This window comes from Carassius auratus, chromosome 1 (assembly GCF_003368295.1).
Source record: "Carassius auratus strain Wakin chromosome 1, ASM336829v1, whole genome shotgun sequence".
NCBI lineage: Eukaryota > Metazoa > Chordata > Actinopteri > Cypriniformes > Cyprinidae > Carassius > Carassius auratus.
Window position 1 is genome coordinate 5,355 of NC_039243.1, and position 27,789 is coordinate 33,143.

The 27,789-nt window shown below is 35.4% G+C and overlaps 3 protein-coding genes and 5 non-coding genes across 12 annotated transcripts; 6 read left to right on the plus strand and 2 right to left on the minus strand.

Annotated features, from left to right (window-relative positions):
* Positions 1-350: 350 nt before the first annotated feature.
* On the minus strand, positions 351-11,220 carry LOC113109012 (OX-2 membrane glycoprotein). Of its 4 annotated transcripts, XM_026272614.1 has the most exons (7): positions 11,009-11,219; positions 10,452-10,515; positions 9,911-9,986; positions 8,669-9,001; positions 7,617-7,946; positions 1,062-1,343; positions 353-943 (listed from the first exon to the last, which is right to left on the minus strand). In XM_026272614.1, the coding sequence occupies exons 2-7, from the start codon at positions 10,488-10,490 to the stop codon at positions 855-857; spliced, it is 1,149 nt and encodes a 382-aa protein (XP_026128399.1). In that variant the 5' UTR covers positions 10,491-10,515; positions 11,009-11,219; the 3' UTR covers positions 353-854. The 4 variants fall into 4 exon arrangements, with proteins under 4 accessions (XP_026128310.1, XP_026128473.1, XP_026128554.1 ...); XM_026272525.1 differs by lacking the exon at positions 10,452-10,515 and having other exon boundaries at positions 351-943; positions 11,009-11,220; XM_026272688.1 differs by lacking the exons at positions 10,452-10,515; positions 11,009-11,219 and adding an exon at positions 10,061-10,143 and having other exon boundaries at positions 351-943.
* Positions 11,221-13,233: 2,013 nt separating this feature from the next.
* Positions 13,234-17,439, plus strand: LOC113109199 (translationally-controlled tumor protein homolog). Its single transcript, XM_026272883.1, has 6 exons — positions 13,234-13,384; positions 14,846-14,919; positions 15,245-15,432; positions 15,701-15,806; positions 16,545-16,661; positions 16,983-17,439. Exons 1-6 carry the CDS (start codon positions 13,357-13,359, stop codon positions 16,983-16,985), a joined length of 516 nt encoding a protein of 171 aa, XP_026128668.1. The 5' UTR covers positions 13,234-13,356; the 3' UTR covers positions 16,986-17,439.
* LOC113110229 (small nucleolar RNA SNORD58) lies at positions 14,444-14,514 on the plus strand. The gene has a single exon (XR_003293106.1). It is a non-coding gene; the product is annotated as a small nucleolar RNA SNORD58 (small nucleolar RNA).
* On the plus strand, positions 14,990-15,060 carry LOC113110241 (small nucleolar RNA SNORD58). Its single transcript, XR_003293109.1, has one exon. It is a non-coding gene; the product is annotated as a small nucleolar RNA SNORD58 (small nucleolar RNA).
* LOC113110254 (small nucleolar RNA SNORA31) lies at positions 15,472-15,605 on the plus strand. Its single transcript, XR_003293111.1, has one exon. It is a non-coding gene; the product is annotated as a small nucleolar RNA SNORA31 (small nucleolar RNA).
* Positions 16,196-16,266, plus strand: LOC113110234 (small nucleolar RNA SNORD58). Its single transcript, XR_003293107.1, has one exon. It is a non-coding gene; the product is annotated as a small nucleolar RNA SNORD58 (small nucleolar RNA).
* Positions 16,702-16,833, plus strand: LOC113110249 (small nucleolar RNA SNORA31). Its single transcript, XR_003293110.1, has one exon. It is a non-coding gene; the product is annotated as a small nucleolar RNA SNORA31 (small nucleolar RNA).
* A 1,251-nt stretch (positions 17,440-18,690) lies between the features above and the next one.
* LOC113109292 (general transcription factor IIF subunit 2-like) lies at positions 18,691-27,589 on the minus strand. Of its 2 annotated transcripts, XM_026272942.1 has the most exons (9): positions 27,394-27,589; positions 27,155-27,228; positions 27,053-27,071; positions 26,818-26,962; positions 22,434-22,475; positions 22,056-22,137; positions 21,579-21,678; positions 21,335-21,478; positions 18,691-19,242 (listed from the first exon to the last, which is right to left on the minus strand). In XM_026272942.1, exons 1-9 carry the CDS (start codon positions 27,457-27,459, stop codon positions 19,123-19,125), a joined length of 792 nt encoding a protein of 263 aa, XP_026128727.1. In that variant the 5' UTR covers positions 27,460-27,589; the 3' UTR covers positions 18,691-19,122. The 2 variants fall into 2 exon arrangements, with proteins under 2 accessions (XP_026128727.1, XP_026128775.1); XM_026272990.1 differs by lacking the exon at positions 22,434-22,475.
* Between the last annotated feature and the right edge of the window lie 200 nt (positions 27,590-27,789).

Sequence of the window (27,789 nt, forward strand, 5' to 3'; positions counted from 1 at the left end):
ATCCCAGTCCGTCCCTGCTCAGATTCCAGATTTTCAAATAGCTGTATCCCGGCCAAATATTGTCTAATCCTAATAAACCATACATCAGTGGAATGCTTATTTATTTAGCTTTCAGATGATGTATAAATCTCAGTTTTGAAAAATTGTCACATATATAATGATTTTATTCATTTGTACATTCACAGGGTAGATGAGTTAGTTTACAACAAATATAAAATCCTCATTGCAAAATGTGTATATGTATATATTTTAATATGTATATGATGATTTTTTTATTGTATGCAACTTCTTTAAAATAACATATGGAAATCTGTATGTTTATATATGTTTTTGTAATATATATTTTTAAATACATGTGTATATTTTATATATAGTTATATAATATCAACATGTACTGATGGGTTTCTACATGTACATGATATAAGAGCAAATGTATTTGTACAGACTAGATTTGGTTTATGTGTCTATGACGATATTTCAAATGTGGAAATTTAATCTGTGTTTTTACATTTAATGTGGTGACCTGACATACTTCTGTCCCCAACTATAAATGAAAAGCTATATTTACTACATGTATTATCATTTATTAAATTAGTGTCAAATGACAACCTAGTTTCACCCAAAGTAACCTTTTTCTTCTTCCTTACTTTTCCTTGCATACAAACAGCTACATTCTTTCATGTGTACACCCTTATACTGAAAACTGAGGAAAGCCATTATTTAAACTCTATTGACTTTGTAAATTATTATAAAAATGTAATATGCCCCAGGATTAAGCATTAAAGTAATGCGAAACACAATTTTAAAGTGGACAGACATTTTTTTGGTGGTACTGACCATCTCAGCAGGTAAAGTTAACACCTCTTCAGGCAGATACACAGACATACGAGCAGCACAAGGACCACACAGCTGGCTGAGATGAGAATGACATGGATGTTCCTATCTGCAATAAAAATAAAAATAAAATAACATTAAAGAAATCAAATATTCCCAACATTCTACAAACAACACCATCAAGGCATAACAGTACAAAAAGATCAAGTTGAGTATGTTTCACTCACATTTATTCAGAAACACATAAATTGCAGACTCAAGGCCTTGGTGATGAACTTCACACTTCACAAGTTTATCGTCCAGTAGCTCAGCCTGCATTTGAATGGAACGGACCACCATTGTGGTGCCGTCCCCTAGCTGGTAATATGATGTGACAGCAGGGCCCAGTGTTTGATTTTGACCCTCCATGTTCCAGGAGATATTTGCTGGAGGACGTGATACAGCTGAGCAGTTCGCCTCAACAATGCCCTCTGATACGGTGACATAACTGGCCTCAGGTTCGGGTAGGACTAGGAAAATGACAAGAAGATCATTATGTAATTATATAAGAATTTTAAATTATATTTTTTTCAACAGAGTGAAGATTTTTAAATGTTACTGTAAAAAATCTAATGAATATACTGATACGAATATGGAATTGATAAAGCTAATTATAGATGTAGTTATTGAGCCCTTTACCTATATCTGTCATTTGTCATTTACTTCAGGGATATTTCCAGACTGCATGAAAATAGCCAAAGTCCACTGTTCAAAAAAGGAAATAAATCTGAATTTTCTAATTATAGACCAATATCATTACTTCCACAGTTCTCTAAAATTCTGGAGAAGTTATTTGCGATCAGACTGAATTCATTTCTAAATGAATTTAATATTTTAAGTAACAGCCAATATGGGTTTCGTCCTAATCACTCAACTGCTACAGCAATTATGGAACTAACTGAAGAAATTACCAATGCTATAGATAAAAAGCACTATTTAGTAAGCATCTTTGAGGATCTTCAAAAAGAGTTTGATATGCTGGACCACAAGATATTGTTGCATAAATTATATAAATATGGGATCAGAGGTGTTGCACACCAATGGCTTACCAGCTATTTAAAAAACAGAAGTCAGTTTGTTGAAATTGACAACATAAAGTATAATAATAGTAACACAACTTGTGGGGTACCACAAGGATCGGTCTTAGGACCTATACTTTTTCTTCTATATGTAAATGACATTGTGTCTGTTACTTAGGTGCATTCTGTCTGCGGATGACACCACTTTGTTCTATTCAGGAAAAAATATAAAAGATGTCCTACATATTGTAGAGAATGAATTTCAGAAAATTATGAAATGGTTCAATGCCAACAGATTGTCCCTAAATATTAGTAAAACTAAATTTATGATATTTTGTAGTAAAAAAAAAAAAAAAAAAAAAAAGTCGAAACGTCATTGTATATTAATGGATTAGAAATTGGAAGAGCTCATGAGATTAAGTTTCTAGGTATTATAATTGACGAACATTTGACATGGAAATCACATATTGATAATATTAAAGTAAAGGTGTCCCAAATAATAGGTGTGCTGCATAAAGTTAAAGATTCGCTAAATAAGAAAGCATTGTTTTTGTTGTATAACTCATTGATTATTCCATATCTGACTTATTGTATTGAAGTGTGGGGAAGTGCCTGTAAATATACATCAATCCAATTTTACTCTTACAGAAAAGAGCGATTAGAGTTATCAGTGGAAGTGGATACAGAGATCCAACTAATTATTTATTCATACAACTAAAAACTATGAAATTTGATGAATTAGTAGAGTATATCCTTTTAAAAACCATGTATAAAGCTCATCTGGAAAGTTTACCGAACAATTTGCAAAGCAGATTCACCAAGAGGAAAAGCAGATATGAACTAAAAGGTACTGAGGTTTTTACAAAACCCAGGTTCCAATCGGCTGTAAAGGAAAAATGTGTCACAATCAAGGGAGTCAGTTTGTGGAACAGACTTGGTTGTAAAAATGAAAACTTCAAAGTCAGTGTTGTGGGTAACGCGTTACAAAGTAACGCGTTAGAGTACTCTAATTACTTTTTTCCTGAAATGTGTAACTTAACGCGTTATTTCGTGCGTAAGTAATCAGTAACTTCGTTATTTTTTTAAAAAGTAATCCGTTATTTTAAGGAAAGGAAAATCCCGACTGCAGCCTGCTTTTTGTCAGACAGTAGGCCTAGGTCTACTGTGCCACCTGCGGATGCATCAGCGGAGCCGAAGCTCTGTGATCGTAAAGTCAATGGCTGTGATGCGTCTGTGCCCTGCGCCTGACCCTGTGTGTGTGTGGGTTTTTTTTTTTTTCGAACTCCCGGCAAGATGGCAGCGAGGACAGCGTTTGGTTTATGGAAGTACGCACATTATTTTCAATTTGTCAACGAAAAAGAAATCGACTGTCGGACAAACGTTTCGAAAATCTGCTTCTGCTACGTTTTAATCACTACTTTGAAGAGTAAATGTAAGAGGACTGTGTTAAAGCGAATTTAGGCTTGTGACTGAGTGACACTTTAATAATAATTAGTTAGCCTATTAAGCGATTTGTCATTTGCCTGTGTGGCAGTGAAGGATTTAATTCGGTTTGTTATCATTTTTGTTTGACAGGCAGCTGTTAATTTCTGTTAGATCGTTGGCTGGCTGGTTGTTCATCATTTCTAAATGGATTTAAATCTGCAAGCCTGTTTAAGGTTGTGTTTACAAGTAAGCATACTTGTACTTTGATAACTGCATTATGTAAAGTTAAAGAAACATCAGGAGTTATCTTGTGGTGCTCATAATATACAGTAGCCTAGGCTACCCGGGCTGGGTAGGTGCGAATTTTGATTAATAATATGTTCTGTGATAATAAATAAATAAAACGCCATGTGGAATAGCCGATTGCTGACTGTCTTTCCTGTTATTGTTATCCTGCAGTGTTAATTTAGTCGGATGAATGACGTTATTCATTGTCGGGAGTCACGACTTCTAGGTGCATTTAAAGGGGCCGGGGGCTGTGTCTGTCATGTGTGAGCCACTGCAAACGGCTTTTAATTTTTGGTAACGCATGAGTACTCTAACGCGTTACTTTTATGAATAGGTAACGCTGTATCATAACTAATTACTTTTAATTGATGGTAACGTTGGAACTTAACTAACTACTTTCCAAAGTAACTATACCCAACACTGTTCAAAGTCCATTTATGTGTTTAAGAAGTATGTTAAATTATCACTGTTGCAGAAATATAATACTGTGGAGTAGAAGATTAACTTTATTATTTTGTGTTTTGATGTCTTAGAGAAAGAGAAGAGACGGCTGCATTAGACAGCTTAAATGCACTGGAACTGTAAATGATTTTGTGCTAATAGGGGACAGACATTGTAAGTTTTTTACTTCTTTCTGCTCCTTTTCATTCATGTTAAATGCTGTGGTTGCATTTGTTTTTAAATGAATGAAATATAATTAAAAAAAATGTGACTGTAAATCAGTTAAGCAATTCACGATGAGACACTTAAATTATCACATTAAATCAAATATCAGTATATTTGCTGGGAAAAGCCCCCAAATCAATGTATCTAAAATACCATGGAACTATAATAGACATTATAAAAGGTGAAATATCTTGAATATAAAAGCTTGAATATAATTAAGCAAATGTGGGCTAGGGTAAATAACACCCACATATTACCGGTACTCATGAATAAAATTAATTTTAACTTAAAATATAATAAATTGCAGAATTATTTATTTAGTTAGTTTAGGGACCAATGCTCACTATTTATTAGGTGCTAATTAGCATGCACAGTATTACCATATTGGCTGTATAATAATACATATAAAGCACAAATTAAGGCCTTAATCTGCATGACTATATTCTATATGTCTTACTCTTAACTTATCAACTACTTTACTAACAATATGCGGCCTTTAGCAGTTAGCTTCTAATATATATATATTAATTAGACATGTGCCGGTAGCCTATTCGGTAATCCGATATATCACGGTAATGAATATGCATGATATTGTTATCATGGGCACTTCTAAATACCTTGAGTGATTATATATTACAAATTATTCAGAATTTGGAATGCATTTTAAGAATATTATTCCCATCAACTAGTCCAAATGCAAAACACATCTGTATGCTTCTTGAAAGACACTTGTGCACCCTGATGTAAACGAGCGCATGAGAAGCACATGGGGGAACACGTGAGAGACACGCTGAATGAAAGCACATTCACTCTCTGACAGCAGATGGCGCTAAACTGCAGAAAATGCTGCCTGGAAACCCCATAAATAAAGCAGCTGTGCTACTTACTTAAACACATTTAAATAGCCATTCAGATCAAATACTTAAGTTTTTGACTTAATAGCCATTTATTTTCAAACTTTTCTTCCATTTTAATCTGGACTACAACATAACCTAGATATTGTTTGAAAGTGTTTTTTTTTTATTGTTAATTAAATTAGTTAACATTCGTTAATTCATTAGTTAAACTGCCAATGACAAATTCTAAACATTCATTAATCTTAGGACTTAGGAATTCCAATATATAATAACACGTTTAAATCTAAAGTTGCAGCTGTGTTATTTAATGAGCTAACATGAACTTAATTTTTTTATAACTTTTTATTTTTGTTATAAGAAAAAAGTTATTTAACCTGTTATACTGTATTATGACCATACCATGATAATACCGTATACCGTGAACAGGAAAATTTGATACCGGCATATCCCTAAATATAAGCTAACTGCCAAAGCAACGTTTCTCATTTTCAATTAGTTTAACAACGTACTGAAATAACTAAAATGAAAACTGAAAATAAATAAAAACTATATTTAGACATAAAAAAACTATTAAAAATGACAAAAACTGATTTAAAATTAATCAGCACAACTTCAGAAATAAAAAGAGAATATATATTAATAAATACTATATTATCTTAATGATACTAAACTAGCACTTATAATTTCACTTTAGCTTGCTGACAAGTGAGGACCATGTCTTTTAATTTTTTCTTGTACCATATCGAAGTACATTTTTATTTTGCAGATGCATTCAAACTTTTATTATCTGCAAATTCCACCGGTAATGGCAGTAAATTAACACACTGAATTTACAGTCCTAATTAAACCTTTTACTTCCTTTTTTAAGAAATATCTTGTGGACTTTTGGTTGCTAAGATAAGGTTCAGCTGGGAACCCTCACAACAGTCCACAGTGTGCCAAATATGTGAACTTTGTATATCTCCATTACAAATACTGTACTGGTCATGTAGAACTTTTCTTTGTTGTATTGTAAGTGGCATCTTCATTCAGAAGACAAAAGAAGGCACTTGTGTTGTTATGCTGATTACAGCCGTCAGACGTTGGTCATGTCTGCGGCAGACTCCATCAAAGAGGGACACTGTGACATAAGTCAGATAAAAGATAAAGAGACAAATCACACCAAGACGAGGGGAGAGTGAGGCTCTGTCCACTTTTGTGACTGTGTGAGCTTTTTGGCGACAACAGCCAGACTGTTTGGGGAATATCAACAGAGGGAAAGCAAACACAATGGAGCTCTGTTCCAGAGGAACAGAAAGGCAGTAATCACACTGGCCCTCATCCCAATCTATCCCCTAAACTACAGTCACAGACAGGCATTATAACCAGTGTCAACTTTGACTGATTGTGAACTTCCTCCCTAAGAAGAATTCACCTTGAAATAAAAGGGATGTTTTCAGCAGAAAATCTTGACGCTAATATCCCCAATGCAAAACAGTTGCATGAGAAAGAATATAGCACATTTTATCATCTCTCTTGTCATTTATTGTAACACTGCACCGGAACTTCATTGAAACAGGAAATGCCACAACAATAGATGTTGCTGTAGAAACATAAGTGTATTTTCAGAGTGAACAAGGAAGAAATCCCTCAAATTAAACTAACAGTTGAACCAAAAAATTCAAATGATGTCATTTACCCAAATAGTACTACAAAAAAAAGTATCATGTGTGTTACCCTGGACCAAAAAAACAGTCTTAAAATCGCTGGGGTATATTTTCTAGCAATAGCCAAAAAAAAAAAAAAAAAACATTGAATGAGTCAAAATTATAGATTTTTCTTTCATGCCAAAAATCATTAGGATATTAAGTAAAGATCATGTTCCATAAAGAAAATTTGTAAATTTCCCCCACTGATACATCAGTGCAAAGGTTATTTATTCAGGTTTCAGATGATGTATAAGTGACATTTAAGGTTTTGTGGTCCAGGGTCACATAAGCAGTCCATAATGACTTCCGTCCTAGTTCTGTTTAGCTCTCTCAGTAACTGACTCACTTCATCACGGGGGTCTGAGGGTGCATGTTGAACAATGCTAATTTTGTCAGTTTGTTGCGCATCCTTTTTGGGGGTGGGGGGTTAATTGAATTTTTGAGGTGTTTGTATGTTTTACAAATACTTTCTCTCTTCCTCACCTCCACTATCACTGTTACAAATACACCTTATATATATATATATATATATATATATATATATATATATATATATATATATATATATATATATATATATCTCAGAGGAGACATTCCAGTTTCATATCAATTCAATCCTAATATAAATCACACCAGAACCAAATAAACAAGGTTTTAAAGTTTTTTAAATACTGACAGCTGTTTTGGAGTTTCCTTGATTTTTTGCCAAACATATTAGAGACCATTCATAATACACATCCTTCATTTTAAAGCAAATGTAGATGTCTATAAGCTCTGCCCTTACTGCCATTTAAACTTACCATAAACGGACAGACAAGCGGTCTTGCTCTTAATGCCATCTGGATACGTGTGAAACTCGCAGGTGTAACAGCCCTCATCCTCTGTCTGAGTCTGCTGTATGGAGAGCTTGGTTTGCCCAAGTGATGGGTTTAGAATGATCCGACCCTTGAAAGGGGTCTCAATGATGGGTTTGTCATTCTTGACATAAGAAGCAACAGTGGTGGTGTCCCCTTGCTCAGCTGTCTTTTTCCATAAAACCTGCCGAACTTGCTTACTGAGAGTATACTTGCACGAAAGAGTAACAGGGTTTCCACTCACAACTGTTCTATTGTCCATCATTTCCACCGTTCCTGAAAGGAATACAAAAAAGAGAAGTGAAGAGATTTTACATGCTCTTTAACCATTAGGTAAGAATGTTTACCCAAAAATGAAAATCATGTCATCGTTTACTCAGAATGCTGGTAAAAGTTTTGGTGTCCACTGACTTGGTGACACTGTATGGAGACATTTCTTAAAATATTTTCTCTCATGTTCCACACGAGAAAGAAATTCACACAGGCCTGGTAAGACATGAAAGAATTTTCATGACTATGAACAGACTATGATTAGGTTAATATTTGGAAAATGTGCAACACTATATATTAGCATACATTCACTGCCTTCACTTGTTTTCACCGCTAACTTAGGCTGATAGAAAGAAACTTATCACAAACCCAATGGCAGATTCTATCAGATGTAGAGTCGTGTGGTTTTTTGTGATAAATTGTTGTCAGTTTTTTTTTTTTTTGTTAAGTAAAATAGGTCAGGCAGGATGGTGGTTCTCACCACTTCCTTTTGGGGCACTATTTATAACCAATCGTCAATGTTATAACCACTAGCAAGGTCATAACCACTAATAACATCATCAAACCATCTTAGTGTAGGTCTAAAAAAATTGCACTTTCTATGCTACATTTTTGCAGTCTCTTTGATGACTAATATTAACTACTAAATTCATATTTTCAAATCAAAAGTTGTGAAAAATACCAAGAGCACAGAAATATCCTGTGGGTATTTTTTTACCAAGCCCCACCTGTAAGTGAAAGACACGTCCTTCCTCTCTGCTGTCCGGACGGATACACATCAAAAACACACTGGTAGCAGCCCTCGCTGGCTGGCGTGGCTCTTCTGATGGTGATCACGCTGGTGTGAGCCTGCTGACCTGTGGGTTCCTGCAAAAGCTCGACTCCATCCACTTTGCTGACATTGTCATTCTTATCAGGCTGATAGTGTAGTATAGTTTTATTTGCCATGTCTAACCAAAGTACTTGTTTTAGTTCCTCTCCTGTCTTCAAGGTAATATTACAGGCCAGCATGAAGGGAAGTCCAGCCATCGCCTGCAGATGAGGTGGTGCAAGGACCTTACCTAGGACATATTGACAAATCTGAGATCATTTCAAATGGTAGACAACAAATACTTCTAACTCAAATCATTTTTGAAATATGCATTTTAGATTCAGCATTTTTGTGTTTTAACTGAATTTTATTTAGCTATTTTTAGGGAGTGTACAGTATAAAATGTCAGAGTGGTACAATAGTCCTGATATCATAATATCAGAAGATAAAAATAATCAACATAAAAAAGGAGTTCTTGACAAATAAATAAATAAAAAAATAGAATAAAAATGCTTCACTTCTTATATATATATATATATAGTTTATTAATTAACTTGTCTGCCTGATAAAAGTCATGTGGCACAACCACTAAAAACATAAAACAGCAAATTTGTCATAATGCAGACATAAAAGCTTGTTTCTGCAACATGATAATAATAATAAAACCAATCGATTATATATCATAATTCTGACTTTATTTCCTTCTCAGAAACATATTCTGTGGTGGAAAGCGGAACTGCGAGAGGTAAATTCATAACACAGTTAGACATATAAGACATAAGATAAGAGATTCAGAGATATAAGATATAACCTCAGATTTGTTTAAAGTAGACTCAGAATTGGGTGCAAAAAAAAGTCTGAAATCTTACAAGTTTATCTCTTGCAATTCTAACTTTTTTATTTTTCTCAGAATTGTGAGAGGAAAAAAAAACTAGTTATTACATTTAATGGTCAAACTAATGTTATCCCTTCTGGAAAATGGCATTAAACCATATTAAAAAAGAAAATAAATAAATATAATAATTACAAAGAACCATCTGCTATATTTCTTTTAAGATTTTTCCTTTTCTTTATCGTGGACACTCTTATGTGTCATTGAACCACATTCTGCTCTAGATCTTAGACATTCTAATGCTGAGAAAGGAAACCAAACAGTCACCTTGTAGTCGAGAGAGCAACATCAGGGTCACCCACACTTGCAGAGATATTGCAGAGATAGATCCACACATCTTGACCTGCAAGATCATTTTCAGTGTTGGTCAATAAAATGGGCCAAGCAAACATTCAAGCAAGACAAACAGTGTTTTACCATACAGCTTTCCAGAATCCTATCTAGTCATGTGCATTAAAACAGGCTCTACTACATAAACAATGGCATACATAGTTCAGTGGTTCTCAAACCTGTCCTGGAGTACCCCCAGCCCTGCACATTTTGTGTCTCCCTCATCTGTCGCACCTGATTCAATTCATCAGCTCATTAATGGAGACCTCAAGACCTGAAGTTGGTGTGTCAGATATACGTAGGAGACACACAGAAGGTGCAGTGCTGGGGGTACTTCATGGAGAGGTTTGAGAAGCACTGGTGTAGTTCATTACAATGAAAACCCAAGGCAGTACCACCCTCATGAGCACTGCTACATTGTGTGAAAGGTCTAAAAAATCTACAGCACTAACGAAGTCAGAGAATTCAAGTTACTTACAGCCAACGATTTGTAAAGAGCAGACAGTGCACACAACATCAGTTCAGCTCCTCAACAGCCATTGCTTTGTAATAAAAGATATTACAAATATTAATAAAATAGCTTTAATATCGAACAATAAAGAAGTTTTTGTTCTGTGTGCTGCTGAACTATTATACTTCTGACTATTATAAAAAAAAAAAATAAACGTTTTGTATTGTGTAATGATTCGAATGACAGTATATAAATCATGATCTTGTTGAAAAATATATTACGTAATTATATTTGTTAATCTGTAATCCAGATTGAAAAATATTTTTCTGAATATAAAGTCTTCGCAAAATATGTTTAATGAAGCTTAATGAAAAAAAAAAAAAACTAAAAGTTTCACAACTAAAGTAATTTATAGAAATAATCAACAGAATGCATACATAGGCATGAAAGACCTTGTGTAATTCAGTACATTTCGGGTCTACTTTAACTAGTAACATTTGAAATTAGTCGATTAAGAAAATATGGAATATTATTTCTGTAATTTAAGAAGAAAATTAAATGGTGGCAAAAACTAAGCGACTTACCCAGCAATGCATGGCTGTGTTCATCAGTATTGTAAAAAAACACAGGCGTTGGCAAATCCAGTGGCTCGGCGTTATTCTGGCATGTGGGATATTCGGGATACGAATGGAAGAGGAAGTAAGGAAGTTCGGGCATGCAGTCGTGTTAAGCATAGCAATCAGTGTTTAGAGAGGCCCAGCGTTCAGAGTGTGAAAGCGTGCAATTACTAAACTGAGGAAACAGCGACATCTAGTGGTGGGAGAATTCTGTATTCAAAATCTACAAAAACAACTCTCTCTCTCTCTCTCTCTCTCTCTCTCTCTCTCTCTCTCTCTCTCTCTCTCTCTCTCTCTCTCTCTCTCTCTCTTTTGGGAGGAAATGCCAGCCTGACCCAATTAAAACTGTATATACTTTGATACCAATCGCCTAAATACACAACTCTTCCATCTTTATTTGACGCTTTAACTCTAACACTCTCTATTCTAATTCTATTCTTAAAACAAAAACAAAACATTCCCCTTTTAGACTTGCACTCTGTTAATTTATTATTTTAAAAAAAAGAAAACAAACTAACACTAGCTTCTTTAATCTTTTTTTGTATTCAATGCATGTTTTCTTTTTTATTTATTATACAATTATCAAAATAAAAGAGGCCTCTAACACTATTATTGTTATTATTATTATTATTATAGGCTAAATGATAAACATTAAATAAGTTAAAGCTATTTATTTTGAAAGCATCCTAACACAAGTGCCTAAAATAAAATATTTTCATAGTATACTGTAGTTTTGCAGGTAGGTATATATATTTAGTAAATTCACTGTCATTTAAATTGTTGTTATTTTGTTATATAATAATTTAACAGCCAATACTGTAAACTTCATTTGTCATCATTCACAACCTAAAACTGCAATAATTCTGTCTCACTGACATTGTAACGGTCATTATATTGTGACATGTTTCCAGGTTTAAAAAGTGTTGAATGTAATTTCTGTTCAGATGCATTTCACTGTAACTATTCTGCATTAATGAAACATTCCACTTCAGAAAATGTATTCAAATGACTTTGTCAAGATCCATAGTTTTAGGTTATGCCAAAAAAAAAAAAAAAAAAAAAAAAGTATTTTGGGAATAAAACTTTATTTTATTTTTAGTTAAGGTTACGTCTTACATACCAAAACTAGCCTATACCTGACTCTTAATTTAGCTAATATGACTTACTTAAATTCTATGCAATTTTTTTTTTCTCCAACTCCCAGAGTTGTAAAATACTTGAGTAATTGTACTTGATTACTTTAGTTAAGTAATATTTGGGGGGATTTGTACTTTATTCATGTACAATTTAAACCAGTTAATTGTACTATTACTTGATTACATGTCTGGAGAAAAAACTGTAATTTTTATTTTTAAAATCATTTACACACCCTTATGTCGTCCCACATGTTTATGACTTTCTTCAGATGAACACAGGAAAATATTTTTAGTCTGTATAATGCAAGAGGACAGGACCACTTCAGAAACCACACAAAGTGAACATGACGGTCAAGTTTAAAATATTGTTTTTATTTTTTATTTATTTATTTGTATTTATCCTTTAACTTAAGAATACACTAAATCATTAACAGTGGTTGTATGAGTTACTGTCTGTCATATTCATTTTTGGACGTCCCATTCCCTTGCATTGAACTAAGATATATATATATATATATATTAAACTCTTAGTTTGTGTTCATCTGATAAATGAAAGTAATATATACTGTATATTGGATGGCATGAGGGTGGAAATGATAGAGTTTTCTTTTAATCCCTTTCCCTTTTGTTTAGTTTTCTCCCTTTAACCAAACTTCTGTATATCAGTTAGAAAGGAAAAAAGGACTTTTACTTTTTTAATACTTGGGCACAATTTAAAGTTGTACTCTTTTTAACTTTTAATCAAGTATGTTTTTGGCCAGATACTTTTTTTTTCTTTCAGTAGGCTACGTTTTACACCTCTGTTAACTCCCCACTCATCCAACACCAACTAAAGAAACAAAAATGGCTGTACTATTTGACTAATTTGAATATTTCCAGACAGAGAAAGAACTGACATGTGAATAAACATACGTATTTAAATGTCATTGTTTTGTTCATTGGAACACCTTAAACACTATCGAGGAAAAGAACATCATGCTAATATGCTAAAAGTTATGTTAGCATGTGAAACTCTCAAGACGTGTCGTCGGTTTATTTGGTGTTTCACCGTTAGAGGGCGCCCGTGTTTTTCACTGCATATATAACACGCTCAATCCACGCGCCGGCCTTTTCAGCTGAGTCCACGATCAGATCACGGCCAGCGCTGCTCCCTGACACCCCCAAATACAATCCAACAAAATGATCATCTATAAGGACATCATCACCGGTAAGAACAGTGTCTAACACACCGTCGTAGTCCAGAATCGTACGGTTTTACCAGTATTTTTGTCGTCCGATGATGTTAATTTGTTAAAAAGAGCCGGTGATCTCTCTCGACTCGCTGCGGCCTAACTCTCTCGAACTGTTAGCCTCGTGGCTAACCATGCTACGAAACCGCGTAGGCGCGCGTTTCATTGCTGAGCTCCTAAATAACTTGACCAACCGTACTATTGCGAATTATGTTACGCCAACACTTCTTCAGTTTACAAAAGTGTTGGGTTTATATTCAAGCGAATCGGGCGGTTTATGGGAGTGTTAGAAGCTGAACAAAAACGCCGGTTAGCCAGTTTGTGCTCGATAGAAGTTGTGCTGTTGGGTTACTTTAACACCCATAATCTTCAATTACTGTTGGTGTTGAAAAAAGTATTTTTTATTAATATACTTTTTTTACATGACCAAATCGGAAGCAATGTATGAAAATTAGTTTTTTTCCCTAATTTATTTCACAAATCTACGAGATGATGAAATGAGCGCAAACAGGGCGTGTTACTAGTCGAGTCACTTCACTTTAACTTTGGCGTTACTCCATTTCGTCATCTTTTCTCAGCCCCTTTAAATGTCATTAACGCTCGTGTGACGTTAAATAAACGTGGGACGTTAACCATTATCTCGAACAGTGACGGATATTTCGAAGCTCTCCGTCGTTCTGAGGAACACATTTAAGAATGTTCGACTCGGAACATTCCAGTGAACACTGCTGACAGAGATTAGAAGTGAAAATGCGATAGATAAGTTTTAAAGCGTCCATGTGAAAAGAGGGAGGAGGAAACTGTAAAGAGGTGAATGAGTATTTCGTGAGTAAACCAGAGATTGTTGGTAACGTTTAGGGCATTGTTCATTCTATGTTAATTAACCCCGTGCCGAAGACCCTAAAAAGGGGGGGTGGGGTATATATTTAGTGGTTGTACTCTGCCTAAAACTAATTTTTAGACTTATGTGATTACATTAACCCCCAAAAAAACCTCACTGAGGCCAAACTTTTGTAATGTAAGCCTCTCTTAAGGGTGTACAATGATGACCAACTTAGGACACCTTTGTAGGTTACGACCTATGAAAATAAACCATGTTCTGAGTACATACCCTGGATGGGCTTCGGCAAACCGAGTTGAGACCTAAATTTGTCTTTCAACACCAAAATTTCTAATCAGTTCTGTAGATATTAGCTTTGTTTATACAGCTGCCACTCAATATGTTAATGTTGAAGTTTTTACCCTGATTGATTTGTCAGCTACAGTCAATGTCATAATGACCCAAACTTTTAATTGGGGTCTTAAACAATGAAGTGTAATGCTAAATGGGTATTTCTATTGTGACTTAAAACATTTTGCATCACTCTCTCCGAGCCAAAATACCTGGGACACATTGTGATGGTTACAGTTATTCATTTTTATCCATTTTATTTTCACAGGGGATGAGATGTTCTCCGACATCTACAAAATCAAAGAGTCTGAGAATGGAATGATGATTGAAGTTGAGGGAAAGGTATGTGGGTTATTTTAAACCAAATGTCTTTCTCTAAATCGATTTTATAAGTGAAAGCCCTCTCATAGATGTACGATGATGACCAACTTAGGACACCTTTGTAGGTTAAGACCTATGAAAACACACCATGTTCCGAGTACATGTCTATGATGGGTGAAAATCAGTCTAAATTAGTTTTGAGACCCAAATTAGTCTGAGTATCTTTGAAATCAGTTTTGTAGAGATTTAAATTAATTGTACAATTCCCAATCATTGTTGGGAGTGAGTTTTTTTAGCTTGAGTGATTGGTGTGGTATCAGCCCCAGTCATTGTCTCTGTTTTGCAGATGATCAGCAGGTCGGAGGGAGACATAGATGATTCACTGATTGGTGGCAATGCGTCAGCCGAAGTTCAGGATGAAGGCTGTGATTCTACCACTGTCAGCGGTGTAGATATCGTCCTCAACCACAAACTTCAGGAGACCTCCTATGACAAGAAGTCTTACACAGCCTACATCAAGGACTACATGAAGGCGTAAGTCTGAAATCACCATTATTGTATTATGACTTATTTATGCATCATTGACAGCTCAGAGTCTTGCATTGTGGCCACCTGGGTTTTAATATTTTGAGATGCAAAATGAAATGTCCCTGCGCTTTCTGCCTGCCCTATTAGTGGCGTGTAAGATTGAATTGGGGACTACACAACTTTTACCTAAAACCGCTGTACTTGGCAGTTTGCTAGACTAAATGAAACCTGGTTATTTTGCTAATAACTGCTTTTTTTTTTTTTTTTATAACAGAGTGAAAGCCAAGCTACAGGAAGTTTCACCTGACAGGGTAGACCCCTTCATGGCTAACGCACCAGCTGAGGTCAAGAAAATTTTAGGCAACATCAAAAACTATCAGGTGGGATACAGTAAAGGCTTATACTGTCATTCTGTCGTATTTGTATAAGCTCAAAAGTTTGGGATTGATAAGATACTTGTTTTTTTAAAAGTCTCTTCACTTGAATATATGCTGATATTTTGAAATTGTGATGCAAAGTTTTAATTTAGTTTAATATGTAACTTATTCCTCTGATGCAAAGTCTTCAGTTTTCACCTGATCCTACTAAAATCATTCCAATATGCTGATTTGCTGTTATTTATATTTTTGTGGAAATTGAAGAAAGATTCCGGATCCTTTGAAAAATTCAAAAGCGCAGTATTAAATGCGTCCTTTCTGAATGAAAGGGTTCATTTCTTTCTTACTGACTCCAAATATTTGAACATTAAAGTGAAAGCTCTCTTAAGGGTGTACAATGATGACCAACTTAGGACACCTTTGTAGGTTACGACCTATGAAAACAAACCATGTTCTGAGTACATACCCTGCATGGGCTTCAGCAAACTGATTTGAGACCTAAATTTGTGTCTTCAACCCCATATTTTCTAGTCAATTCTGTAGATATTAGCATTGTTTGTTCAGCTGCTGCTCAATATGTTAGTGCTAAAGTTTTTACCCTGAGTGATTGGTCAACTAAAGTCAGTACCATAAACTTCTATACTGTGATGTCTGTTAAATTAAAAACGGGACTCTTAGTTAGGGGTCTGAACCTATCAAATATAATGCTAAATGGGTGTTTCCATTCTACACCTCCTACAGTTTTTCACTGGCGAATCCATGAACCCAGATGGCACAATTGGTCTCCTTGACTTCCGTGAGGATGGCGTCACCCCATTCATGCTTTTCTTCAAGGATGGCTTAGAGATTGAGAAATGTGTAAGTTTATGAAGTCTTGTGTTTCTAAAATCATCTCGTGAAGCATCCACTGATAGGCCTGTTGCCATACTTGGTGGCCTCTGGGTTTGCACAAGGATGCAACAGTAATATTCCTCATAATGTCTGGCCATCTGGAAGGTGGTTGGAAAAGACTAAATTGAGGAGAAAATGACAATTTCAGTTGCTTTTGAAAGCATCTAACAAAATCTGGTGACTTGATAAATGTTATCTTCAAGCTTTTTTGTAAGGGTTTGCTGAAGTGTTTGATGGTATTAGCTTGAAACAAAACTGATTGTTTTGTGTTTCTCTTTCTCGCCATAGTAAACTTCCCAAGTGTCTACAAGTTACTCCTCCAACTCTGGCCTCTGTTTGGTGGATCGGGCCCCTGGATTAAACCAATCATTCCTCCTCATCCTCTCCATCAGGACCAGAGGCTCTTTTAACTTCACAAGGCCACTGTTTTTATTTCTTGATTGGCTTATGTCTACTACGAGAAGATGTGAACTCTCCTTTCATGAAATTAAAAACAGGACTTTTAGCAAGCCAAGCCGCAATGTTAAAAGGTTGTGGTAAAAGAATCAGAGTAACTTTGGAGTTTTCTTTTATTTCTTCGTCATTGAGGTGAAGTTGACTGCAGGCTTCTCATTTGCTGTGCATGTCGGCTACTGTTTCAGCATATGTACAGTTGTAATTTTCCCCGTTACATATTGAATCACAGGATTGTATAGGATTTCTTGGCACCAGTATTTGAATAAAGTCAAGCTGCTGGCTAACTGAAGTTTTTGCATGTGTTTACTGTGTAAATTGCCTCGTGTCATCAACTTGAAATGTGATAAAGGAAACCATTCTAATGAAGGGTAGAGGAAATGAGCCTCTTCAAGGTGAATTGGAAGGCCTTACATCAGAGGTTCCCAAATATTTACATTCCCTCCCATCTTAAGATGTTTTAATCAAATTCACTGAACTGTATGTACAATGAATTATACAACAAGTTAGACTAAATAAACTAAATTAGAAATTATGAAAATAAAACGACTTTAAATAAAAACAAAGGTAAGAAAATTATAAGCGTTTTACCACAATTTTCCCACCTAGTTATATGGCATGGTGGGCAAAACCAACACCATCCCCATTAAAAGCTGCATGTTGTATTTTTTACTTGGAAATAGTTATTTAACAATGGCGTTGTGCTGTTTTTGTAGACTCTAGTTATAAAAGATATATCTATATGTAGACCTTACTGTTTTGAGTTTGATGTTCAGATAGCCTTTTGACTTGCCAGGAGTAATGTAATTCCAAACTTTGCAACCAAAGCAAATGTTTAAATGCCTCAATTAGGAGTTTAGGCAAACGCTATGCTAAGTTACAGATTATGATAGGAGTGTATTTGTGTGAGCAAACCATTGGGGCTTATTCAGATGTGTATTAAACGCACAAATGCCCCTTGTTTTTGGGTGAAGATGGGTGTCTGACATTTGCATGTGAAAGTGGTTCTGAATTGTCTTTTAAAGTCACTGATAAGCACATTAAAGTGTCTTTTGCATCAGTATAGAGAATGCCAAATCCATAACAATGCAGTGTAGTGTTATGCTTCAAACCTTTTGGGGCTTGCAATTGTTCAGGCTGATCTTTAATGTCCTGCAGACATCCCTGGATAATGCTTATGCTTATCCAGATTGTTGGTTTCATTAGTGGTCTCAATCAGCTACCTCCATAAGATATAGTAGATTTTCTAAAGATATAGTAGATTTGTTGGTGCAAAATATAATTGGTTTTTGTGGCTACAAAGCCTTAATAATGACCCCCATTTTGATGAGCTGCTTTTTTTCTTTTTTCCATAAACACATTGCCATAAACTTTGCTTTAACAATGGTACAACTTAATTTTTTTAACTAAAGTGTTTCTGATATTAAATAGTTTATCTGAACTGAATTAATTTTAACTTAACCATTTAAATGTTTTATTTACATATTTAACCCCAGTCCTGTGTGAATTGTAAGAATAAAAAAATCATACATGGAACAAATTATTTATTCATACAAAAACCTTTATTTCAAGAGCATTTAAGAACACAAAATACTATCTAAAATAAGTGTTTCAATCAGAAAACTAAATCTGAATAAAACTATTGTTTATCATTATTCTATAAATGTTTCTTTGAATAAGAAAAAAATCCAACATCACCTTTTTATACAAAACATTAAGATGATAAGTTCTTTTCATTTTCAGATGACTGAAGACTTGAACTACTCTTACTAGGTTTTTTTTCTTCTTCATGGGAATCGGTCAATATAACAAGCATTAAAAAACTGCTCCGCATTATAAAATGCCACATAGTTTTCTGATGCACCTCTAAAAACAACCGAATCATCCTTGAAGAAATTATCCAGAAACAACATTTTGAACTTATTGGGGAATATGGCTTTTCAGGTATTCATAGCCACCCAGAGTCCAATGGTAATCAGTCGCTCTTCTCTTCGTTCTGGTAGTGTCTGTACTCTGGTTTGAGCTCCCAGGTGTTCTTGTGGGTGCCTTTGATATTGTATATACCAATGTCTCGAAGAATCTCCTTCAAATAAATCTAGAGAACAAGGAAGACTTAATAGGCAGCCTTGTAATGAACACTAAGGTTCATCAAGCATGCATTAAATAAATAAAAAAAATACAGTAAATACTTGGAGAAAATTTATATTTCCAATAACTTAAGAAATCCTAAATAAATTGTGTAATGGTTCTCAATATATGCGAAATATATACAGTATTGTTCAAAATAATAGCAGTACAATGTGACTAACCAGAATAATCAAGGTTTTTAGTATATTTTTTATTGCTACGTGGCAAACAAGTTACCAGTAGGTTCAGTAGATTGTCAGAAAACAAACAAGACCCAGCATTCATGATATGCACGCTCTTAAGGCTGTGCAATTGGGCAATTAGTTGAAAGGGGTGTGTTCAAAAAGATAGCAGTGTCTACCTTTGACTGTACAAACTCAAAACTATTTTGTACAAACATTTTTTTTTTCTGGGATTTAGCAATCCTGTGAATCACTAAACTAATATTTAGTTGTATGACCACAGTTTTTTAAAACTGCTTGACATCTGTGTGGCATGGAGTCAACCAACTTGTGGCACCTCTCAGCTGTTATTCCACTCCATGATTCTTTAACAACATTCCACAATTCATTCACATTTCTTGGTTTTGCTTCAGAAACAGCGATATCACCCCACAAGTTCTCAGTTGGATTAAGGTCTGGAGATTGGGCTGGCCACTCCATAACATTAATTTTGTTGGTTTGGAACCAAGACTTTGCCCGTTTACTAGTGTGTTTTGGGTCATTGTCTTGTTGAAACAACCATTTCAAGGGCATGTCCTCTTCAGCATAGGGCAACATGACCTCTTCAAGTATTTTAACATATGCAAACTGATCCATGATCCCTGGTATGCGATAAATAGGCCCAACACCATAGTAGGAGAAACATGCCCATATCATGATGCTTGCACCTCCATGCTTCACTGTCTTCACTGTGTACTGTGGCTTGAATTCAGAGTTTGGGGGTCGTCTCACAAACTGCCTGTGGCCCTTGGACCCAAAAAGAACAATTTTACTCTCATCAGTCCACAAAATGTTCCTCCATTTCTCTTTAGGCCAGTTGATGTGTTCTTTGGCAAATTGTAACCTCTTCTGCACATGCCTTTTTTTTTTTAACAGAGGGACTTTGCGGGGGATTCTTGAAAATAGATTAGCTTCACACAGACGTCTTCTAACTGTCACAGTACTTACAGGTAACTCCAGACTGTCTTTGATCATCCTGGAGGTGATCATTGGCTGAGCCTTTGCCATTCTGGTTATTCTTCTGTCCATTTTGATGGTTGTCTTCCGTTTTCTTCCACGTCTCTCTGGTTTTGCTCTCCATTTTAAGGCATTGGAGATCATTTTAGCTGAACAGCCTATCATTTTTTGCACCTCTTTATAGGTTTTCCCCTCTCTAATCAACTTTTTAATCAAAGTACGCTGTTCTTCTGAACAATGTCTTGAACGACCCATTTTCCTCAGCTTTCAAATGCATGTTCAACAAGTGTTGGCTTCATCCTTAAATAGGGGCCACCTGATTCACACCTGTTTCTTCACAAAATTGATGACCTCAGTGATTGAATGCCACACTGCTATTTTTTTGAACACACCCCTTTCAACTAATTCAACTAATTGCCCAATTGCACAGCCTTAAGAGCGTGCATATCATGAATGCTGGGTCTCATTTGTTTTCTGAGAATCTACTGAACCTACTGGTAACTTGTTTGCCATGTAGCAATAAAAATATACTAAAAACCTTGATTATTCTGGTTAGTCACATTGTACTGCTATTATTTTTGAACAATACTGTATATTTATTAAGCAGCACAAAAGTTTATCACTAATACACCAAATCAGCATATTAAAATGATTTCTGAAGGATCATGTGACACTGAAGACTGGAGTAGTAGCATCAAATAAATGTGACATTTCACAACAAATTCAAACAGAAAACAGTTATATTCACAATATTAATGCTTTACTGTATGTATGATCAAATAAATGCAGCTTTGTAAACATAAGAGACTTAAAAAACACAATGACCAACCCCAAACTTCTGCACAGTAGTCTGTAGCGTAGTGTTACTGTAATGTAACTCACCACTGGCTGTTTTGTGATGTCCACCAGATCCTTAATGTTATAAAACTGATGCTTCTCAAAAGCAGAGAACAACATGTCCAGCACCTGCTGTTTATCTCCTCGGGCCCTCTTCCCTTCTTCTTTCTTCTTCTTTTCATAGTCCAGCTGAGATAAAACAACAACAAAGGAACAAACAGAGTGTGCATCAACAATCAACTGCATATCAGATACTTCCCACAGCTGATGATGCGAAAGCTTGCCGTACGTTATAGGCGTGATTAGCCACCGGTTTGTAGTTGGTGGTGACTGCTTTGTCGAGCTGTTGAGAGAACCTCATGGGTTTCGATAACTCCTCGATCTGCAGTCTGCAAAATAACAACATCCTTTTTGAGTTCTGGCCATTAGCCTAATTAATTTTATGTATCAGACATCACAGGTCTTGAAATAGATCGTGTGTGGACCTGTATAGACCTAATGAAAAACGTATGACTGATATCGATTTTCTTTCTCTTTTTAAAGATGCAAAAAAAGTTGTCCTTTAAGGTTTAGAGTAAGGTTAGTGCTCACTTGCTAGTGTTGTGAGTTCAGGATATTTGTTTGGCACACAGAGTTGCTGCACATATAGAGCTTATATATGGCCCATAAATGAATCCCTTATGAGTTTCTATGAGAATTTATCATGCTTTCTGTGTAGGCATTTCACTAAATAAACAGAACTATTGTGTGCACATTCTAAACATACTTCTTTAGTTTCATGTAGTTTTCATTGACGGCCGGTCTGCATTCAGCTCTCTGCACCACCAATCCTTCCAGTGCAATTTTATCTTTGTGAGAGAAGAGAGACATTAATACTCACAGTTGTGACAGTTGTAACTATGCAATCGCTGCTGCAACACACAGCCCATTACTACTCCGTCATTACATCAGAAGTGAGAGGCCAACAGTGCTTTCTGTACATTCGCTTCTGTACATTTTCAATACACCAATTCTTTAAATTAGGTCACAGAAAGCATTTCAAATTGATTTTATTTATTTTTTTGGGCTGATTGTCAAATCAAAGGCCATTAGATCATTATATCCTGGACCTCCACTCAAGCAGGGGGCGACGGTGAGCACTCACCTGGGCCTGTACCTGAGCCGCCGGCTTCGGCATCTGACTGCCCTACGAGAGGGATGGCAACATGAGAACGAGGGGGAGTACATGCCAAAATAATCACGGCAGGCCAAGCCTCACGGCAGCTTCTTACATAGCAGTCAGCGAAAGCAAACGCACAAATAGACACAAACAACGCAGATATTACCAATACGCCACACAGAACCTCTGATCAGTCAGTTCATGAGTTCGTTTTACTGAAACCACTGAGGAGATTGATCTAAATTAACCCAAAAACCACAAACCAAAGGTCCCTACCCAGTCTTCAAAGATGTGGAGATTCATATAAAACAGTGGATTTATTATTACGTACAAACAAAAGTTTGGGCTCAGGATTGTTTTTTTTTTTTTAAAGAAATTAATACTTAATGCTAATAATATTAATACTGTTTAAGGATGCATTATAGTAATCAAAAGTGCCAGTAATTAAAAAACTAAAAATTCATTATCCTGAAAACAACAACACAGGGTTCCTACACATTTTCCATTTCATAATACGAATTTCCAAACCTCTCAATAGATTTTCACACCATATTTTACAGTTAATAGAGCATTATTTGAGCTTTATATTTTGTATATAGTAGTCTTAAATATTACTCTTTTTTTTCATCGGTTTTATTGCAAACATAGAAGCATACAGACTTTCATGCACACAATGCATTTTTCTAGCCCTCGATAAACTATTTATAAGCACACTGGAATATTTTGCTTGCTTATGCATTTTTTTTTGGTTTATAAATTATAAATCTTACTGTGAAGAAAATTAAAGCATGGATGAACCTGTATTAATAGAGATCTATTCGCTTTCCTTAGGGCAGTACCTCTAATAGCAGGACATAATGTGCACTTTAGCATCCTCTGTGGTATCAAGGAAACCATGGCACAAAATGAGCTGATAATATGGCTGTGTGCATTGTCCTATTTGCCAAGTCCAATGGTTTATAAAAAGACTGGTATTGTACATACATATGTTTAAAAAAAGTGTTACAAATCTGGCAGTACGTCATATTTCAAGGTCTTAGTTCTGCTTTAATGCATAGCCTTTTCTGTGGCAGCCAAACCACACCGCAAAATGGGCTGATGGTGCAATAGATCAGTGTGCATGGTCCTATATGTTACGTTTAATGGTGTATCATGCGCACATTAAAGTCTGTATGTTTTTTTTTTTTTCAAAGGTCCTTTTAGAGCATTGGTCTCAAACTCAATTCCTGGAGGGCCACAGCTCTGCACAGTTTTGCTCCAACCCTAATCAAACACACCTGATCTAGCTAATCAAGGTCTTCAGGATTACTAGAAACTTCCAAGCAGGTGTGGTTTGGAGCTGGTTGGAGCTAAACTCTGCAGAGCTGTGACCCTCCAGGAATTGAGTTTGAGACCACTGTTTTAGAGGCTCTATAATATGGTGCCATGAATATCCAGAGAAAATAAACTGCAATATAACCTGTATTTTAGCATAATGATTGAAGTCCACCTTGAATTCATTCAATCGTATTTGACAGTCACTAAAGAAGGACTTAACAGCTGCCATAACACACTCATTGTATAATCAATTTATTTAAATTCCATTTATAATTTTCTATTCTAAAAAACTAACAGTCTGTAATCGCTAATATTTTTCCATATTCTGCTTTCTTTTTTCAATACTCTTCCAGACCTGCAAATTATTCAAATCAAATTCCATACTTTTCCAAACTGCGTAGGAACCCTTAGTCAACAACAAAAAATCATAACTTAAAAAAAAAAAAAAAAAAAAAAAAAGCTACAATTCGGCTTTGCCATCAAAGGAATAAAATACAATTGAAAATGTATTAAATTATAAAAGTTAATAAAAAAAGATCATATAATATTTCACAATCTAAATTTATTAGAACTAAAAAAACATTTTCATTGAGCCCCATTTTTTTGAACAACTGGTCACTTTACAGAAGAAGTGCCCAGGCTTTGGAACTCAAGCACCTTTACAACACCTAAAGAAATCCTCACTTTCACAACAGAGAAACAATAATTAGCATGGAAACTATACAGAGCTGGTCATGCACAGACACCCAAGCTTCACAACACAACTCCACGTTAATCAAGGAATAATTAAAGCAGTCAGGTGATTAGGTTTCCAAAATCAGTGATATCTGAAGGCCCATTATAATGTCTTCAACCATTAAAACACCACAATCACATACACTGATTGAGAGGCAGAGGTTAGCAACTGCAAAAGCTTAAGAGACAACCTAATATCTGATTCATCTCACACACAGCAGACAAAGAGTACCAAGAGAAATTAAAGGGGGGGTGAAATGCTATTTCATGCATACTGAGTTTTTTACACTGTTAAAGAGTTGGATTCCCATGCTAAACATGGACAAAGTTTCAAAAATTAAGTTGTACGTTTGAAGGAGTATTTTTGTTCCAAAAAAACCTCTTCCGGTTTGTCACAAGTTTCGGAAAGTTTTTTTTGAGTATGGCTCTGTGTGACGTTAGATGGAGCGGAATTTCCTTATATGGGTCCTAAGGCACTTCTGCCAGAAGAGCGCGCGCTCTCGTATAGCAGAGCACTGAGAGCACAACAGGCATTCACTGATCAGAGGGAGAGCGTCGCGAAATGTCACAAAAGAAGTGTGTTTTTGGTTGCCAGGGCAAGACAACCCTGCACAGATTACCAAAAGAGAAACAGCGTTAAGGGACCAGTGGATGGAGTTTATTTTTTACAGAGCATCAACGGAGTTGTGCAAGTGTTTTTGTTTGTTCCCTGCATTTCGGATTGCAAATTGTTTATTTCTTAAGGATAATGCAGTCCCAACGGAAAAGGGTCACGATCGTGTGTTGGAACCGCAGGCGGTGAGTAAAACTGCTTCAAATATCTCTGTGTTTTTAACTTGGCTATCAGGGCGTAAGCACATCAAGTAAACAACATGCGATGTTGTCATCAAACTGCACTTTCCACATGTACAGCTTAAAAAAAAAAAAAAAAAAAGACGACATAAAGTGGAACTTAATCATTTTCCAAAACCGCTAAGCAAATCTATACAGTTTCAGTACATACCACATAGCATACCGCCTTTGCTGATGCTGCTCTTGTTAAATTTCAGCCTCTGGATCTGTCTCACAGCTTCCACATGCTCTCAACACAAAAGCCTACTGGTGCTCGTGATTCTTTAGCTCCGCCCACACGTCACGCCTCTAGGCGCTCGTGTTTTTCCGGGAAAAATCGGTACAGACTATCTTTCTCTTATAAATATAATAAACATAAAGACTTTTTGGAGTTATGAAGGATGCAGTACTACTCTATAGGTACTCAAGATTAACAGGATACTGAGTGAAAACGAGCATTTCACCCCCCCTTTAAACAGAACTGGAGGAAACGGAAGTGTGTACAGAAAATCCCAGAGATGGCATGGAATGACTTACCAAATAAGCTGTTTGAAAGCAAAAGTTCAGTTAACAGGAAAAAATAAACTTAATAATAACTTTTATTAATATGTTAATACCTAACATTATAGTCTTCTGTTTCAGACGTCTCTGCTTTTCATTAACATATATAGGTTGAGTAAAATCATTCACTTCGTACTGTTGTTGCTATTATTAATATTTTCAATTAAAATATGGGCAATTAAATGTGTGTATATTCATATGCTGTGCATAAGTCGTTAAATAAATTTATTTTTCAAATGAACTCTGCCTTGTCTGTCATCGGTAATGTAATTATTCAACTAAACTGTCCAAATACAATTCTAAATAGAAAAGCTCATTTTTGTTATATTAAAAAGATAAAAATAAAAAATATGGACATTTATAAATTCTGTAAAAGATTACACAGAAAGGTATCCTTAACATTTTATTAATTATTTAACATTTTGTGCTATAACAACTAAATGTATTCTATTTACTTCTTATTATTACACACTGTCTGATGCATTTTCATCCTGGATGTTCTAAACATACATATGTTACAATTGCAAGTAAATGTTCTTAAGTGACCATCTTCTATGTATTATAATTGAGTGGTTCTGAAATTATTTCACATTGGACATCAAATGATGTCCCCAAAAAGTACTAAAACTCTTTATCATAAAAAAGTAAAAATGCTCTTAAAATCAAAATCTTAAGATTTTAACATAATATTAAATAAAAGTAATGATCAAATAATTAGTCAGCATTTTTTGTAAGCAAGAAAAGATATTAGAAAGTAATATAAAGAAAGATATTACTTTGTATTATTAAAAATGGTTATCTAATTTACTCATTTACATGAAGACTTTCATCAACTAACAACAAATTGTTGTACTTTATCTTCACATCATTCAAAAGCACAGCAGATCACAGCATTGCATGTATTGATTGACATCCTGCTTCTCACCTGAAGAGTTTTCGGTGAAAACAGCCAGAGTCTGTCCACCGACCGTCTGCAGAGTGAATGGGTGCTCTCTAGGGGCTCGTACCATGGAGGATTTCTCCCCGATGGTGTCCACGGTGGTCAGCTCCTCATTGAGTGTGAAAGACACCTGTCAATCAAAATCAGAACAACACTGAATCCACTTAAAGACGCAAGCCTCAAATATAAAACACTGGATGTTTAAAGCCATAACAGTTACCTCCGCTTTGCCTTGATTCCTGCACAAACAACAACAATTGTATGAATATTAATGGTTGAATTAACGCTGTGCTTGTAGATGAGACCTGTTCTTGCCACATACTTGCATATCCGGAGCTTTCCAACTTCTCCTCTCCCTGTGGCTTTGGTCCACTGCTGGGCCAAATACTTTGGGACCTTTATAAAGTGTATGCAAACATAGCTTTAAAACAGTGCATTTAATATGGTTTTAATAATTAAACTGCACGACATATAAACCATGCGAGGTGTTTGTAGATGCTAAAGTCATGTACAACTGACTGTAGCTGTTCATCATTGAGCTAACTTATTTAAAACACTTACTTTGACCAGCCATACACCCGTGTTCTGCTTTGCCCCGGTTAAATCCACCTCTCCTTTGTCTGACATGATTATTAATAGTTTAAATATATTCTAGTTATTTCATGTGGATTTAGTGCACGTCTTCAACGCGACAAACTCGTTAGCTAACACACTATCAACAGCAGAACCGGTTGTACGGCGGCCCGTCAGGACAAAAAAAATAAATAAAACGCGCGTTATTTAATGCAGATGTGACGTAGTTACAAAATCCGCGATTTAGCGGAATAGTCGACAAATAAAATAGTTTTTTCTTTTTGTTAGCTCATCCAGTAATTGTAGAATTAGAGTAAGAAATGTTAAGATATTAAGGAGATATTTTCTCTATCTCTATTTGTCATTTTATTTAGAAACACTGCT

Coding starts and splice junctions, on each gene's coding strand:
- LOC113109199 (XM_026272883.1), top strand. CDS start 13,357: ATGATCATCTATAAGGACATCATCACCG. Junction 13,385..14,845: donor CTATAAGGACATCATCACCG/GTAAGAACAGTG, acceptor TTATTTTCACAG/GGGATGAGATGTTCTCCGAC. Junction 15,433..15,700: donor ATCAAGGACTACATGAAGGC/GTAAGTCTGAAA, acceptor TTTTTATAACAG/AGTGAAAGCCAAGCTACAGG.
- LOC113109012 (XM_026272525.1), bottom strand. CDS start 11,158: ATGCTTAACACGACTGCATGCCCGAACTTCCTTACTTCCTCTTCCATT. Junction 9,002..9,910: donor GTTGCTCTCTCGACTACAAG/GTGACTGTTTGG, acceptor AATATGTCCTAG/GTAAGGTCCTTGCACCACCT. Junction 944..1,061: donor TTATGTGTTTCTGAATAAAT/GTGAGTGAAACA, acceptor TTTTTATTGCAG/ATAGGAACATCCATGTCATT.
- LOC113109292 (XM_026272942.1), bottom strand. CDS start 27,459: ATGTCAGACAAAGGAGAGGTGGATTTAACCGGGGCAAAGCAGAACACG. Junction 27,229..27,393: donor CGGGTGTATGGCTGGTCAAA/GTAAGTGTTTTA, acceptor CACTTTATAAAG/GTCCCAAAGTATTTGGCCCA. Junction 22,476..26,817: donor TTTCACCGAAAACTCTTCAG/GTGAGAAGCAGG, acceptor TCCCTCTCGTAG/GGCAGTCAGATGCCGAAGCC.